General features: G+C 39.3%; 1 protein-coding gene across 22 annotated transcripts in view; it reads right to left on the minus strand.

The window, feature by feature from the left end:
- rg (rugose) overlaps nt 1-14,433 on the minus strand; it is a 164,490-nt gene that overhangs the window by 18,976 nt on the left and 131,081 nt on the right. For 12 of the 22 annotated variants that reach the window (XR_011033891.1, XM_068303526.1, XM_068303528.1 and 9 more), the window contains 15 exons: nt 13,684-13,805; nt 13,481-13,607; nt 13,280-13,399; nt 12,998-13,144; nt 11,293-11,827; nt 11,069-11,163; nt 9,357-9,497; nt 8,663-8,802; nt 8,378-8,591; nt 3,768-4,020; nt 3,569-3,711; nt 3,326-3,516; nt 3,021-3,211; nt 577-2,946; nt 104-495 (listed from right to left, as the gene is read on the minus strand). Coding sequence is in view for 21 of the 22 variants with exons in the window: in XM_068303526.1 (XP_068159627.1) it covers nt 104-495; nt 577-2,946; nt 3,021-3,211; nt 3,326-3,516; nt 3,569-3,711; nt 3,768-4,020; nt 8,378-8,591; nt 8,663-8,802; nt 9,357-9,497; nt 11,069-11,163; nt 11,293-11,827; nt 12,998-13,144; nt 13,280-13,399; nt 13,481-13,607; nt 13,684-13,805 (5,181 nt within the window). In the remaining variant the exon portion in view is untranslated. The remainder of the gene's footprint in view (nt 1-103; nt 496-576; nt 2,947-3,020; nt 3,212-3,325; nt 3,517-3,568; nt 3,712-3,767; nt 4,021-8,377; nt 8,592-8,662; nt 8,803-9,356; nt 9,498-11,068; nt 11,164-11,292; nt 11,828-12,997; nt 13,145-13,279; nt 13,400-13,480; nt 13,608-13,683; nt 13,806-14,433) is intronic. The other 10 variants (XM_068303538.1, XM_068303529.1, XM_068303524.1 and 7 more) reach the window with 4 other exon arrangements.

Consider the following 14,433-nt stretch of genomic DNA (forward strand, 5'->3'; position numbering starts at 1 on the left):
AAATGGGCATTAAGTTAGTTAGCCAGTAAATTTCAATAATCCCAGCATATCGCTTAAACAATTGATTACCCCCACAAATCTAAAGAGAGACTGTAAAACTTACATTTGGCGATGTGGCGCTGGCCAGCAGAGGCAATAAGCCGCCACAGGCAATGATTAGATTATCGGCCAGTTGTGAAATCAAATGCACTGTATTCACCACAAAAATGGCATTCTCACTAGAGTTGACAAAGTCAAGGACACTTTTTGTCGAGTGGCTACGCCAGACTTGTATATCCGTTTCCAGCGAGAAGAGCACATCGCTTAACAGCCGCTGATGTATGTAGGACCATTTGAATTCCGGTATACGGAAAGGCGGACGTGTAGGTCCAGGACTGAACATGGGTCGCGTTGATCCCGATTTAGTACGTTGCTGTTGCTGCTGCTGTTGTTGTTGCTGCTGCTGCTGTTGCTTTGAATTGGCATTAATTTCAATGCTGTTTGCATTACTGCCAGCTAATACAAGTAGTAGAAGTAGATAATAATACACGGGTTCAATTTGAATAAACATGAATCAAGCAATGTTTCATAACATACCATAGTGATTGGCCTTAAGCTGGGCTGAGACTTCTGTTGATTGCTGCTGTTCGATAGAGTCTACCAATTGGGCATCTGCCTCTTGTCCTGTTATCTCCATAATCTGTTGACCTGCCTCATTCTTTGGTGTTGTTTGAGTGGTAGAATCAACTTCTTGAGGCTTTACTCTGACTGCAGCAGATGGCGCTGCCGTTGTTGCTGCTGATTTTGGAGATGGCGTCTGCGGCGGTGTCTCAGGTGTCTCGATTTCTGGTTTATCTAAAGGCTCGGGAGATGTCTGTGTGGTTTGCTCGGCGGCCACTGTTTTGACAGTTTCTTCCACTAGATTGTCCAGGACTTTGCTCACGATCTCGGTTACATGCTCTTGTTCACTCGTCTCTGTCACGACCTCGTGATCGGCCGCTGTCTCGATCTGACTTTCTTCGACCAAGTCAAGAGCTGCTTCAACCACTTCTTGGACAATTTCTTGGGCAGTCGCCGCTGATACACTCTCTGGTAGTTCCGTACTCTCTGGTACTTCTTTAACAACAGCGGTGGGCACCTCATTGTTGTTCGTTTCCGTTTCTGTTTCCTGTTCGTTTTCTGCTTGCGTGGCGTCTATAACTTTTTCAATTAGTTGTTCAACAATGTCGCGAACTGCACTGGCCACAACATCATCCGTCTGTTCTTCTTCGGAGTCAGTCAAATGCAATAGATTCTCCTCCCTTACTGGCTCAGGATGGACATCTGGCTTTGCGGATTGCGAATCTAATGGGTTTGGTGTCGGTTCTGGAAGCTTTGCTGGCTCCTTTTCCGTCTCTGTTGATGGTGGACTCTTGAGATGCTCCTCACTGGTCGTTACCTTGATTTCGTTTTCCAATTTATCATTATTGTTTAGCTTATTAGCTGTTGAATCTTCAGTCTTTTGATTACTGGTCTCTGTTTGCTCACTTTCGGGTTTTGTTTCCGTTTCCTTTTTCGCCTCGAACGTTGTTTCGTTTTCGCTAGTCTTGGCCGGACCTTGACTGATCTCATTGGCATTCACTTCGATTTCCTCTGCCTGTGCTTGCGTCTTTGTCTCCGTCTCCTTCTCCAATTTTGTATCAAGGATCTGCTCTTCATTATTGTTATTAAGCAAATTCTTGCTATTGAGCCGAGACACATCATCTTCTTGATCTTCGTCACCGTCTTTGGCATCTTTAGTTTCCTGCGTCGCTTGAGCTGGCGTCTTTTTACTTTCACTTTTAAGAACTCCCTGGACCACCTCATTGACAGCCAATTCGATCTCTTCATCTTTGAGAACTGAAGATGCTTCCTGTAAGACATCATCGACTGCCAGTTTGCATTTATCTAATGCAGCCTCCGATAGTTTTAGCACCTGGGCCACATGTTCATTTGCATCTAGCGAATCCTTGGCCGTAGCCAACTCAAGTTCTTCTACATCCATTGTGTCGCTTAGTTGTAGTGTCTCCTTCAAAGCCGCTTGGCCACCATTCGTTGGTGACTCTGGTTTGAGTTCATTGCTCGTTTCCGTGGCTTCGTCATGGCTACCATTGCAAGTGCGTGTGGGTGCTGCAGTTGTTGCCTGAAGGGCTTCGTCTGTTTTGATTTGCTCATTGTATACATCGGAAATGTTAGCTATAACGGATTTATTTGACACAACCTCCGTCGCCGGCTGTTCGATACAGGCACATGCCTCCGTTTCTGGCTCAGGCTCTACATCTATTTCGGTAGCATCATTCTCATTCTCGTTGTCAGCTTCAGCGTCAGGATCCGCTTCTACTTCAGCCTCCACACTGAGACTCTCCATCTCTTCAACTTCTTCCTCCACAGCAGGAGCATCCTCTAATGAGGCCATGGATATTGCTGGCTGTTGTTGCGAGTTTGAATTGGGATTCGGTATGGGACTGACAGCACCATTTTGCTGCTGCTGCAACTCCTCACGTTCCCAGCCACTTATCGTGCTAATTGGTCTCGCCTGCCTTAAGGCCGGATCCGTGATATTATCCGTACGCTGTCGCTCATAATGCTCATACATTTGGGCGAACTGCAATTTAAATTCCTCATATGACACTTTCGAGTGGACAATGGCTAACGTGTCTACCCATACACGCCAACCGCCATATTCATGCTTGATGGCATGATGAAGCAGCATGCGGAATAGTGAGTAAACCATATCACTAATCTTTTGCTCTTCCGAGTTCTTTGGATGAATATATGCCATGGCAATGAGCCATTCTTGCCATACAGACATCTGAAGAACAGTGCGGCGATTTTCACGATTGCTGTTACACAGCAGTGTCATATCCTGCAGAAACAGTTTCTTTACATCGATCAGCGACTCGGTTTGCTTCGATTGCCGAATGAGAGTTGCAACCACCTTAAGGATCACTGGGAGGACGCAAAGGGGTTTCAAAAGATATAACCTAGCTACAAGTACAAAAGGAAAATAACTCTCTACTTACTTGGATTCTCCAGGCGATAATGACTCTCTGGTTCTGGATGGCGTGTGTACAAGATTTGCTGTGATATATGCTCGGTCATGATCTCATAGAGCACATTATATGTGGGCAGGGATAGTGACTCCTCGTACAGGAGCAGACGTTCAGCCAGCAAAGTGTACAAATTATGTGGTGACATCACATCATATTTACGTCTGCAAACAAAACAATAGACAGACAGAGAAAGATAGAGAGAGAGAGAGAGAGTGAAAGTAGTTAATTGAGTGATCGATCGTAGCTTTTGCATCAGATATCAGGAATCTACTTACTTGTGTGTGCTTCTTGAGAGGAAGAAGCCCAATAGCTTTAGGGCCTGTAGGCGTATCAATTGACTTTCGGCTGCCAGCAATTTGAATATGCTGCGCACACCGTGCTTCACATCGAAGGCAGGTACCATAGAGCTGGGATGCTCGGACATCAATGAGATGAGCATTTGCAGAACATCATGCAAATTCTCGTCCTATAAAATCAAATGTTACAGATGTTCCTTTGTTTTGCAGCTCACAACTCACCTCATGCATGGTCGTCAAATAGTTGAGTATGCTTTGCAGTTCATCCTCCTTGACGCCATTGCCGATCATAATCAGCTGCTTCAGAAATAGTAGAATGTAAGCGCGAATGGCTAGTATATCCTTTTGCGCTGGTCGCGGTCCATCTGTAAAATTAGCCATGAATTTCACAAGTTTTCCCCCACTATCGCAGCAGACTCACCTAAGCCCTTTGGTATGATGCCGCTCTTGGCACGGGGATTGACCACCCAATAGTAGTATTTAAGAGTGTGCACTGTTTGCAGGACAGTGCTCACTCGACGAACATTACTGTAGATTTGTGTGTCGCTCAAGAATTCAGTGGCCAGATATGAGTACAGACGTGCCTGTACATTCGCTGGCGTATAGATCCACAAAGCTGGGTTGAAAAGAACATGATCGAGCAGCTGCCACGTGAGAAACGAGAAACAGAACAACTGCAAGAAATTAGTCAAGTAACTAATGCTGTCCTCGGGCAAAAGAGACTCGGTGGTTGGTTGGGTGGTTATGATGATGGTGGTGGTGGTGGTGGTGTGTCAGTGATTTGTATATGATCGATGTATGTACAAGTAAAAGTATTGTGTGATGAGTTTAAGAAGATTAAAAGTTGTTATAGAAAGAGTGAGAAGTAAGATACATATGTAGATAGATAGATAGATCATTTAATAGGAAAGTAGCAGCGAGTAGTAAGTAAGGAGTAAAATTGAACGAGTAAAAATGTTTTTTTTGTTTGGTATACATACGGTTATATATGAGTTTCATATGTTGATTGTTGTTGGGTTTTTTTTTTTTTCATATTTTGGTCGTTGGATTTATATATTGTTTGGGTTTGGTTGGGGGATTTATATTTGGTTTGTTTGATGGGTAGTAGTAGTAGGATTCGATTATACATATTTTGGATAAACGATGGATAACACATGCAGCAAAACAGCAATCAATCAATCAATCAATGCGATCGAAACGAAATTCCACAAAGTAAACGAATATAAAACAAAAAAGAAACAGAGAAATCAACGTTTAATGTTATTATCAAACAATCAATGAAGATGGATCTAGTAAGGCATTCCAACAAGTAACGAGAAACACGAAACGGGATGACTTGTCGTCTTGTCAGTTTCTCTAACAAAGTAATTGGTAAGTAAGTATACATTAAGCTATATTAAGCTAACAATAAGATTATGATTATAATAATATAAATAGTTATATCAGTTTAAACTAGTTAAGTAGCTACAAAATATGTATAAATGATGTATGATATGATCTATATATATCGCCTATATCTATAATTTAAATGTAATCCCTTATTGCCTAACCATACACGCACATGAACAAGTTGGGTACACACACGTATGTACATATATTCATTATTCATATATGCATTGCTTGATATGATGATGTATGTATGTATGTATGCCTCCTGAATTTCGATATTTTCCTACAATAGCAACTGCAAACGAAAAAGAAAAAGAACAAAGTTGCAACACCTCTCAGAATGGAGAACACAAGTTTTCCCAATTAAAAACTGTGCACGATATCCGAAAAACATACGAGTTTATGTGTCTGCATGAGTGTTTGTAGCATAAAAAGAGGTGGCAAATTTAAAAATTGTTTTTCAACAGAAAACAGAAATAAAATTTTACAAAAAGTTTTCCATGCATAGGTGTGTGCGTATTTTTTCGTTTTTTTTTTTTTTTTTTGTTCATTTAAAGCTAACATGAGTATGAGTCTGAGTGATATAAAGGGTGAGACGATGGGCTGGATGGATGGATAGATGGATGGGATGATAAAAGAGAAGGAGCAGTATAAATTGTCTGCAATTGTTTTATATAGCAATTAAGGGCGAGGCAGGCAAACGATTTCTTTCAATTATCCAAATGACACATCGAATAAATGGACGTGGCGTCGAACCGAATGACGAAATATGGAATGGCATGAATTGATATATGTATGTATGTATGTACATATGTATATGTTTACTTTATATTTAGGAGAGATAAAGAGTAAGATGGAGGGATGAGGTTGAGGAATTTGTGGCTTATGTGGCAAATGCAAAACTTTAAAAGATTACGTGGTTAATGTGGTTTCATGATTGAAATGAGAGCGCAGGTATTTAACAAAATGTAGTTATGTCGGTATATATACAACTTTAAGACCCATTCCAGAGCTCCCTCTGGTGGTCGTCTCTACATACACACATACATATATATACATATATATTTGTGGCGTAATAGATTATACAAAAACAAAATAAAACTTTTATAAGATTTACATTTTACATTCAATATTTTCTCATAATACAAGAGAGAGAAAGACAGAGAGAGAGAGAGCGGTAATACACATATAACGTATTTAAGTATTTGTATGTATGTAACTCAAAATAAACGACACAAACGGAACGGAATGTAACGGAACGGAAATGGAACAAAACTTTATATTTGTAGGTTATGTAGAGTATAAATCGCAGAATTGAGCTTCACCTGGTAGAACTGTTGTTGTTATTGTTGTTGTTCGATCGATTATTGTATGGTGATGACAGAAGTTATCGATAAATTAAGAAGATTTTACGTATGCGTTTGTGTATCATATTAGGCGTGGGTGAGTGTACGTGTGTATATGGGTGTGTGTATGTAAGTGACGAAGGATTCATGAAACATGAGAATAAATGGTACGTGTAACAAAGTTTTAGATCGAAGGGGAGCGAGAGCGACAGACAGAGCGGGGGAGAGAGAGAGAGAGAGAGAGAGAAAGAAATAGTGAGAGTGAGAGAGCGAGAGAGCAGACAAAGTAGAAGAAGAACAGTTAAGTTGTAATTAATTTGCACGTTCTCTTTTTTCATATTTCTTGTTTTTATTTATTTATGACTAAAAATAATTTGCAATTTTTTTGTCTCATTAATTTTGATCGCTTTCAAAGTAAAGTTAAGCAAAGCTTATTAATAAAGCGTTTATAAAAGAAAATTGTGCGCGCAACAAAAGACGAATTTCTTGAAAATAAAAGAGCTAAATTAAGCCAATTATTAAGTTATTATTCGTTGAATATAGCCAGCAAAGCTTATTAAAAGCCAAAGCCAAAACACATGCAAATATCATTTAAAGTGCCGGAATTAAAGAAACATGCCGTGTGCCACCAAGTACATACATTCGAATCGAATTATTCCGATTGCAAATACGTACGTACATATGATAGGCGTATATATATATCCGCTACGCAGTGTATGAACGGAAAGAATCCGTTCCAAATTTCATAACCTCATATACCCAATTTATCAAATATTGTCATGTAATGCGTGCTTATGATGTCTTTAACTATTGTTTTCATAAAAATTTGGTCAAGATTATTTCATGAATAAATCGGATTAAGTATTGAAATATATGTTCACATACATATTTCGTTTTCAAAAAGTTTCTTGATAAATATGTGTACATTTTTCATTTCTGAGTAGCGGATAGAAAAATCAAAACTTGAAACATAAACGATGTTCATATTAGCAGTTCCAATCTGATCTCCCCAAAGTATGCAATCAATTTTTTATAACGAAATTCTTTGTTTCGGAAATATAGTTGAAACTCAATTCGAAAATATGAGAAGAGAGTCTGAAAAACATCTATCCACCATGCATATTTATGGGGGAGGTAGAGCAAGAGAGATTGGTTGATAAAAGGAATAACAATTTCAATTTCATAAAAGAATATTGAAGTTGTGTCTTTCATTCAATTTGTTTTATTAGATTTCTGGACACAAGTCAGAAAACATTTAGGCATAACTTTCTAACTATGTCAACATTCCTGAAGGAAATGCTAATATGTTTTTTGTTTAAGGGGTAAATAAGACAAGAGACAAAGGGATGTCCCAAGTGTTAAATGTTTGGTTAAAAGATTGGCAAGTGCAGTTACTTAATATAAGTGTTTTTTGAACATATATGTGTATTGAATGTAGCATAAATATAACAGTATGTGCATATACATTTCGGTTTTATTTTGGTGTTTACTTTTTGAAGGGATTACGAAGGCCCGTGTTCAACTGTAAGCCGTCATCATCACAAGGCAAACACAGACACAAGAAGGGCCGAAGTGTGGGTGATACAAAAAGAATGTTCGATAGATAGAGCATATCATTTTGAATTTGTTTGCAGAGGTATTATCATGCCGCAAAGGGAACCAAGAAATAAAAGAAACAAAATATAGTAAAAACACCCAAAGGTGTAGAAGAGAGAGAAAGAGAGAGAGAGAGAGAGAGAGAGAGAGAGTACAACAACAAGGAAGAGAGTGAGAGAGAGAGAGATAGATAGATATGTATATAGGCTTTTGTAAAGATACACATGTTTTTTCTCACAAAAAAAAGGGTACGAAAAAACGGAAGGTATTAAAATAATTTGTTTCCATGAAATGCTCACAAAACAAAACAAACCAAAAGAGTTAAAGAGAATTTCCATGCCTGACTTTGATTTCATATTCACTTAAACTCAAACTTAATTACATACAAAGTTAATAATACTAATAATAATAATGATAATAATAATTATAATAATAATAATCATAATTGATATCAATACATAACATAGAGACATAAAATATTAATATTTGTTTAATTTAGTTAGTTTAGTTTTAACATTCAATTCAATTTAAATTCAAACAAACGAGGATAACATGCTTGGCAGACATTGCGCATACGCAGCGTGGTCCCATATATTATACATCTTTATTTTGATGGACTCAGTTTTCGATTGAGATGTAAGCAAATTTTTGTATTTCAATATGAAAAATATCCCCGTACCATCAACTAGCCGAGACTTACCTGCTTAAGCAGCAGATCACTGTTGGCCGATAGGCAGGTAACCAAATATTTGGTCAAATTGAGAAAAGAGCCCAGAACTTCGAGCGTCAAATGTTCCCGCGAGGAACGTTGCAGCATAAATGATATGACCAAAAATCCACGATTCTGTATCATATGCTGTTGCACTGTCTGTGATGTCTCCACTAGCTCACAGATGAAGCCCAACAGTTTCGAGCTGTAAACGACGAAGATGTCGATGAGTCGATAAGCAGTCGACCACCGTAACAATGTCTCCTTTTTACTTACCATAATGTTGGATCTCTCTTGATATCGCCAATACCATCGTGAGCCATATCTAGTTGGGAGAAAAGTGGAAAGAGCACTTGGATGCCACCGATGGAATTGAGGGTACAGTGTATTGAATGAGTGACCACAGCCTTGACATCCTGTAACATTAACATTATGCGTATTAGATTAGTTGAAATTGGGAAAGCAAAAGACTAGATTCAGTTTGTGTTTTCATGGATTTAGTTTCAGTATTCCGAATTGTGTTTAATGCATCAAATTGAAAATGTCCTTATCCACAGGTGGAATCAGTTGTTTTCAATTGTTGGGCACAGTTGTTTTTAGAATTCTAGTTTGCTTTTCTGCCTTATACTCAACCCACTGTGCCGTTTTAATTCATTGTTATTGTTATTTTAGATGATTTGTGTTGTTTGTATAAGAAATTACTACAAAATTTATTGAATAATTTTGTTTGGAGCCTACAAGGCTCAACTCTGCGCATTAAGGAAGGAAGAGGACCATGGCCATCGTGGCTGAAGGTCCTGTGAGACAGGACCTAGTAATAGAAAGTGGGCGGTGAATGGTGAGAGGTGGCGAGCTAATAAGAAATGCCAAAACATGCGCTCGTGTCGTAAAATCCGGCATGGAAGTTATGTTTGTGTGCGCTCAGTGGGTCTCGTCCTGGGTAGGACCTTCTCAATAGATGTTTACTTACCTGCAGCATCAGCGCATGCGGCGTGTGTACAAAATATGAAACATTTCCTTTGGGGGATGACTGCAAACAGAGTTGACCATCGGTTGCCACCGGATTGTACATGAAGACAATGGCATTCGATAGTTTACCATCGTACAAGACCTGAATGAATATGGAGAGGCAGACAGAGAGAGAGAGAAAGAGTGAGAAAGTTGAAGATTAGATCGGGCTTTGGCTCTAGTCATCATCATCATCAATATAATCATTATAAATATTATCCTTATCATCATTGTTATCCTCATCACTGTGTATATTGAGTTTAATTTTGAGGGCAACATAAGGAAGAAAAACGTAGGCCATTTTTGCAGTTGGCATTTGGATTTAAGCTGGCGGCACACACACACACACACAAACAACAACAGAAATATCGTATATAAGTACATATATCTATATATATATATATATAGAAACACATAGAACAAAGATGACGACGCAATTTTGTGTTAGCCTCAACTTTTGGCTCGTTGGCTGGCAGCTTCATTTCTTTTATGGAGTTTGGTGCATTAGGCGTATGCGCAATATTCTCTCTAGCTGCAGCTGCTGTGCGGATGTGAATGCGGGTGTATATGTGTGTAGGTGTGTGTGTGTGTGTGTGTGAGTGTGTATATATATGCAAGCTGTGCTTATTGTTCTTGCTGTTGTTGTACACACTGCTGTTGGCTGCATAATTTGCTGCTAAAAATACTTCTTTTCTTTTTTTTTTTTTTTTTGGTAAGAAAATAAAAAGCAACGTAAGAAAAAAAAAAAAAGAAAGAAACCTAAGATGAAGGTAACAAAAAACAAAACAAAACAAAAAATAACACAAATATAGGTACGTATAAAATACACAGTATACATAATACTTGGCAAGCATGCATGTATGTACAAAGGTATGTACGTATATGTATAGCTATTCCATTATTACTTAGTGAAGGCATGGAAAATTTACTCTATCCCACCACCTTGCGCCAACATATTTATGCGTTCAGGCAAAAGAGCAGCTTACACATCGCACATACATTATACATAGTATACAACTTAGGCAAGCATAATGGCCTCGCACTGTGTCAAGCAGTTACCTCTACGTAAATGTATCTTCTACACAAACACAAAGTACACTTTGAGAATATGTATGAGAACTAAAGGAACTCAGGAACTAAGAAACTGCTTTGGTTCGTGACAAGTGATACCTATTTTCATGTCATTTGAGTTTGCGATGCCATTTCAAAGTCAGTCTGTCTCTACCATATGAACCCTCATAGCGATCCCATGAATTTGAGTTCTTAAACATCTTGAAAATAAAATAGTAATAGGTAATATAATTCTCAGACTTTGCGGGTTCGCGAATCCTGAGGGTTATCCTCTGTGGGTATTTATTTGATGTTTCTGAGTGCATTTCGGCAACGAGTAAATGGAAGACGCGGGGAAAGAATTTAAAAATCCTCTTTATAGGTTAGAGTACAACGAGCTTGGCTAAGGCGTAATGGAGGAGGCATGGGCATGGACATAAGCCTTAGCATGGTAGACATTCTACATTTAGACTTCCTCTTGTTGTTTGTTTTTTTTGGTGGCTACATTTTCGCTAGCTGTTTTTTGTTTTGTTCGTTAACCAAGCATCTTACAGTGAACAAGTGAAATGAATTTTTCACAGTTTTCCTCCTGTGCGAGATAGGACTTAAGAATAAATTGCTTACAGCTTTTAGCTGGTTGATTTCCTCTGTGTCGGCTCCAATGGCGGCAGCGACCATGGAATTAAGACTGGTCAGGCTGGACATACGACGCAGTTGATCTGCGGCACGTTAAGACAAATGACCAATCATCACAATAACAACAAAAATAAACCGAAAAAAAAGAAAAACAAAAAGCGGGAAATCAAAATTTGTAAAAGGAAACAAAAATTAAATTAAATGATAAATACCAAAAGAAGCATTTCCAGTTGGCAAATGGGCAAGTGGATCGTCCGACTGTTGCACTGAATCCAAATTATTGTTGCTGCTGCTGCCTGAAGGAGTTGGTGGTGCGTTTGCTTCTACTGCAGTACCACCACCCCCACTCCCTCCTGCGGTTGCCGTTGCCCCTGTTGCGCCTGTAGCTGATGTTGTTGATGTCGCAGCATTCGGTGTTGCTCCCGCCGTTCCCTGAACGGCTGCCAAAGCGACCGCATTGCGGGCAGTTAGAACTGCACGAATTTTAACAAAAGCCGCACTCAAATCTAAACGCTCATCAGACCAATCAATGGCGCGTGCCTCCTGCTCGGCGGCCAATGTTTGGAACTGCAATTGCAATTGCTGTTGCCCGCTGGCGGCAGCAGCAGCTGTCGCCGCATCCGAGCCGGATGACGACGAGCCGCCGCCACCGCCTCCCGTTGTGGCTGGTAGAAGTTGAAAGTGACTCACCCGCTTGTGATTATCCGGCAGATTCAGATAGCATTCGTTATCGAAGCGAAATTGCGACTGTTCAGTGTGGTTGTTTTTTTTTTTTAGTATGTGCATTAAGTTTAAATTTGCATTTTGATTTGGTTTTGTTGCAGGTGCAAATTGATGTACACAAGACGCAGCGAAACACACAGGATAATAGAACGAGAGCGAGAGCAAGAGAGAGAGAGAGAGAGAAAGAGAGTGTAAAAAGACGAAAAAGAAAGTAGAAGATAAAACAAACATTACATTAATTTTCTTTTTATACCCTTGCAGAGGGTATTATAAAATTGGTCAGATGTTTGTAACGCACAGAAGGAGACGTTTCCGACCCCATAAAGTATATATATTCTTGATCAGCATGAGAAGCTAAGTCGATATAGCCATGTCCGTCTGTCCGTCTGTCCGTCTGTCCGTCTGTCCGTCTGTCCGTCTGTCCGTCTGTCCGTCTGTCCGTCGGTGCGTACGCGTTTTACTCAGCCATCTTAAGAGCTATCGGGATGAAATTTTTTTTGGGAGCTTTTTTTTACCCGGGTGAGATAAAGTATGAAAATCTTTGGGATCGGACTACTATATCATATAGCTCTGGAACAAAAATTTTTGCAAAAATTGGAGTATCCCCATGAAATTTACCAATATAATAGAATTTGATATAAAATCTCAGATCCCAAAATTTGACCCTGATCGGATAAATAGAACACAAGTTACAGTCTATATAAATCGGTTCAATCGCTGCCGGCAGCTCTGCTTGCTGCCTACTACGTCACCATCTGTTAACAGAGCACATGCATACACACACAGACGCAACGCTATATAAACTGTATGTGTATGCGTGCGTTGCTTTGCTTAGGGAATGAGGGAAGAAGAAGAACAAATTGTACATAGTATGAAGAGTAAAATTGTTTTGTTTGTATATTAATGAATTGAGTTGCAGAAAAGAAATTTTGAACATGTGAAATTATTATTGTCAAGGACTGCAAGGGTATATAAACTTCGGCATAGCCGAATTTAACTTCTTTGATATTTTTTTCTTGTTCTTTGTACAAAGACAATTGGACACGATACGGTATATCGTTTAGTGATTCGGCGTCGGCGGCTGGTGCAAGGTGAGAGCAAGTGCAGAGCTCTTTGTAGTAGATTTTTGTTTTTGCTTTTTCGTTTATTGGACAAAGGCTTATTTGATATGAACGAATGTACGGATGTACTTACCTTATAGCCGGGCCCCAGACGATGCATGGCACAGATTTGTTGAGTGGTCAATGCCTCACTGAACAAATATATTGCCGACATTTGGCCACAGAAAACACGTTCCTCATCCAACTCGGGCGTGGCTCCTATATAGCACTTGTCAAAGGGCTGTACAAAATTAACAATATTTTAGTTTAATGGCATTAAATAAGGCTAAATTAAAGTTCAGCCCACTTATGCAATACGTGCAGAAATAATCAACAGATTTAGGGAATTAATTACTACCTATCTAAAGTTACTTACATCGTTTGTGGAAACAAACCAAGCCATTTCAGTTGACGAGGCTAATTGTCCATTTACTAGGCACTTGATTTCGCTTTTCGTCCAACGATTGTATATATACACTATGGCAATCATGTACCACTGAAAACAGTAAAAAAAAAACGAAGAAAATACAATTGTAAAGAATATACAATATATTTATGTACAGGGGTTGGTACTGACCTTTCGTGGCTGAAATTCATATTTGACACAATGCTGAAAACCTTTGCCTTTCACCTTCATTGAGGTCAGGACAAGGCAATTGCCCACGAAATGCGCTGTATAGCCCACACCTTTTGATGTCTTGAAGCTGCAAAAAGTAAGCAAAAGAGAACATTTGTCAGAAGAGGGCAAGGAGTGGGTGAGTGGGGATGGATAGTACTCACCAATAGAGGTATGGCTTCTCTCGCTCAATGTTCACCGAGTTAATTGGATCCAATCGAAACCATGTGGTAAAGGTAAATCCATTCTCATAAGGCCATTTAGCCAACGGTGGCAGGACCATGGCCTACAAAACAAAAACAATATAGCAAAAGCGAAAGCAATTAGAAACAAACTTTTGGACTGATTAGTTTTTTTATGAGCTGGTTTGGTAAGATTGGTTAAATGGTTAGCACACAGCTTTCACTCAGTTAAATCTCTCAATTATGTGTTTGATTGTTTGTCAATTGGCTAAAAACTCATTAATAATTGTCTAAACAAAGAACTTAACCGAACCGAAGCTATGATGACAAAAGTCAAAAGGCAAATACCTAAAACCACACCTTAATGGGCTTAGAGGGGTGTTGTGAGGTGCGGCGGAGGGAATAACTAACCAACTAACAACCGGCAAACGGTAACCAAATGCATCGACTAACCCACATCACAAACACACTCACAGACAGACAAACACACACACACACACACACACCAACAAAGAGACATAAATCAAAGTCTGCAAAACATTTCGAAATATTTTTCAACGGACTTTGACTTTGGCTACTTGTGGCATTTCTCTACTTCTACTACGAACACACACACACACACACACATACACAACCTCAAAGCCATTTTAAATGGCCATGACCACGCCACAGGTCTGACTGACTGCAAAGCAAGCAAAAGTTGTTTAAGCCGCAACAGAAATGAACTGAAAA

Source organism: Drosophila tropicalis, unplaced genomic scaffold (assembly GCF_018151085.1).
Source record: "Drosophila tropicalis isolate 14030-0801.00 unplaced genomic scaffold, ASM1815108v1 contig_158, whole genome shotgun sequence".
NCBI classification, from domain to species: Eukaryota; Metazoa; Arthropoda; class Insecta; order Diptera; family Drosophilidae; genus Drosophila; species Drosophila tropicalis.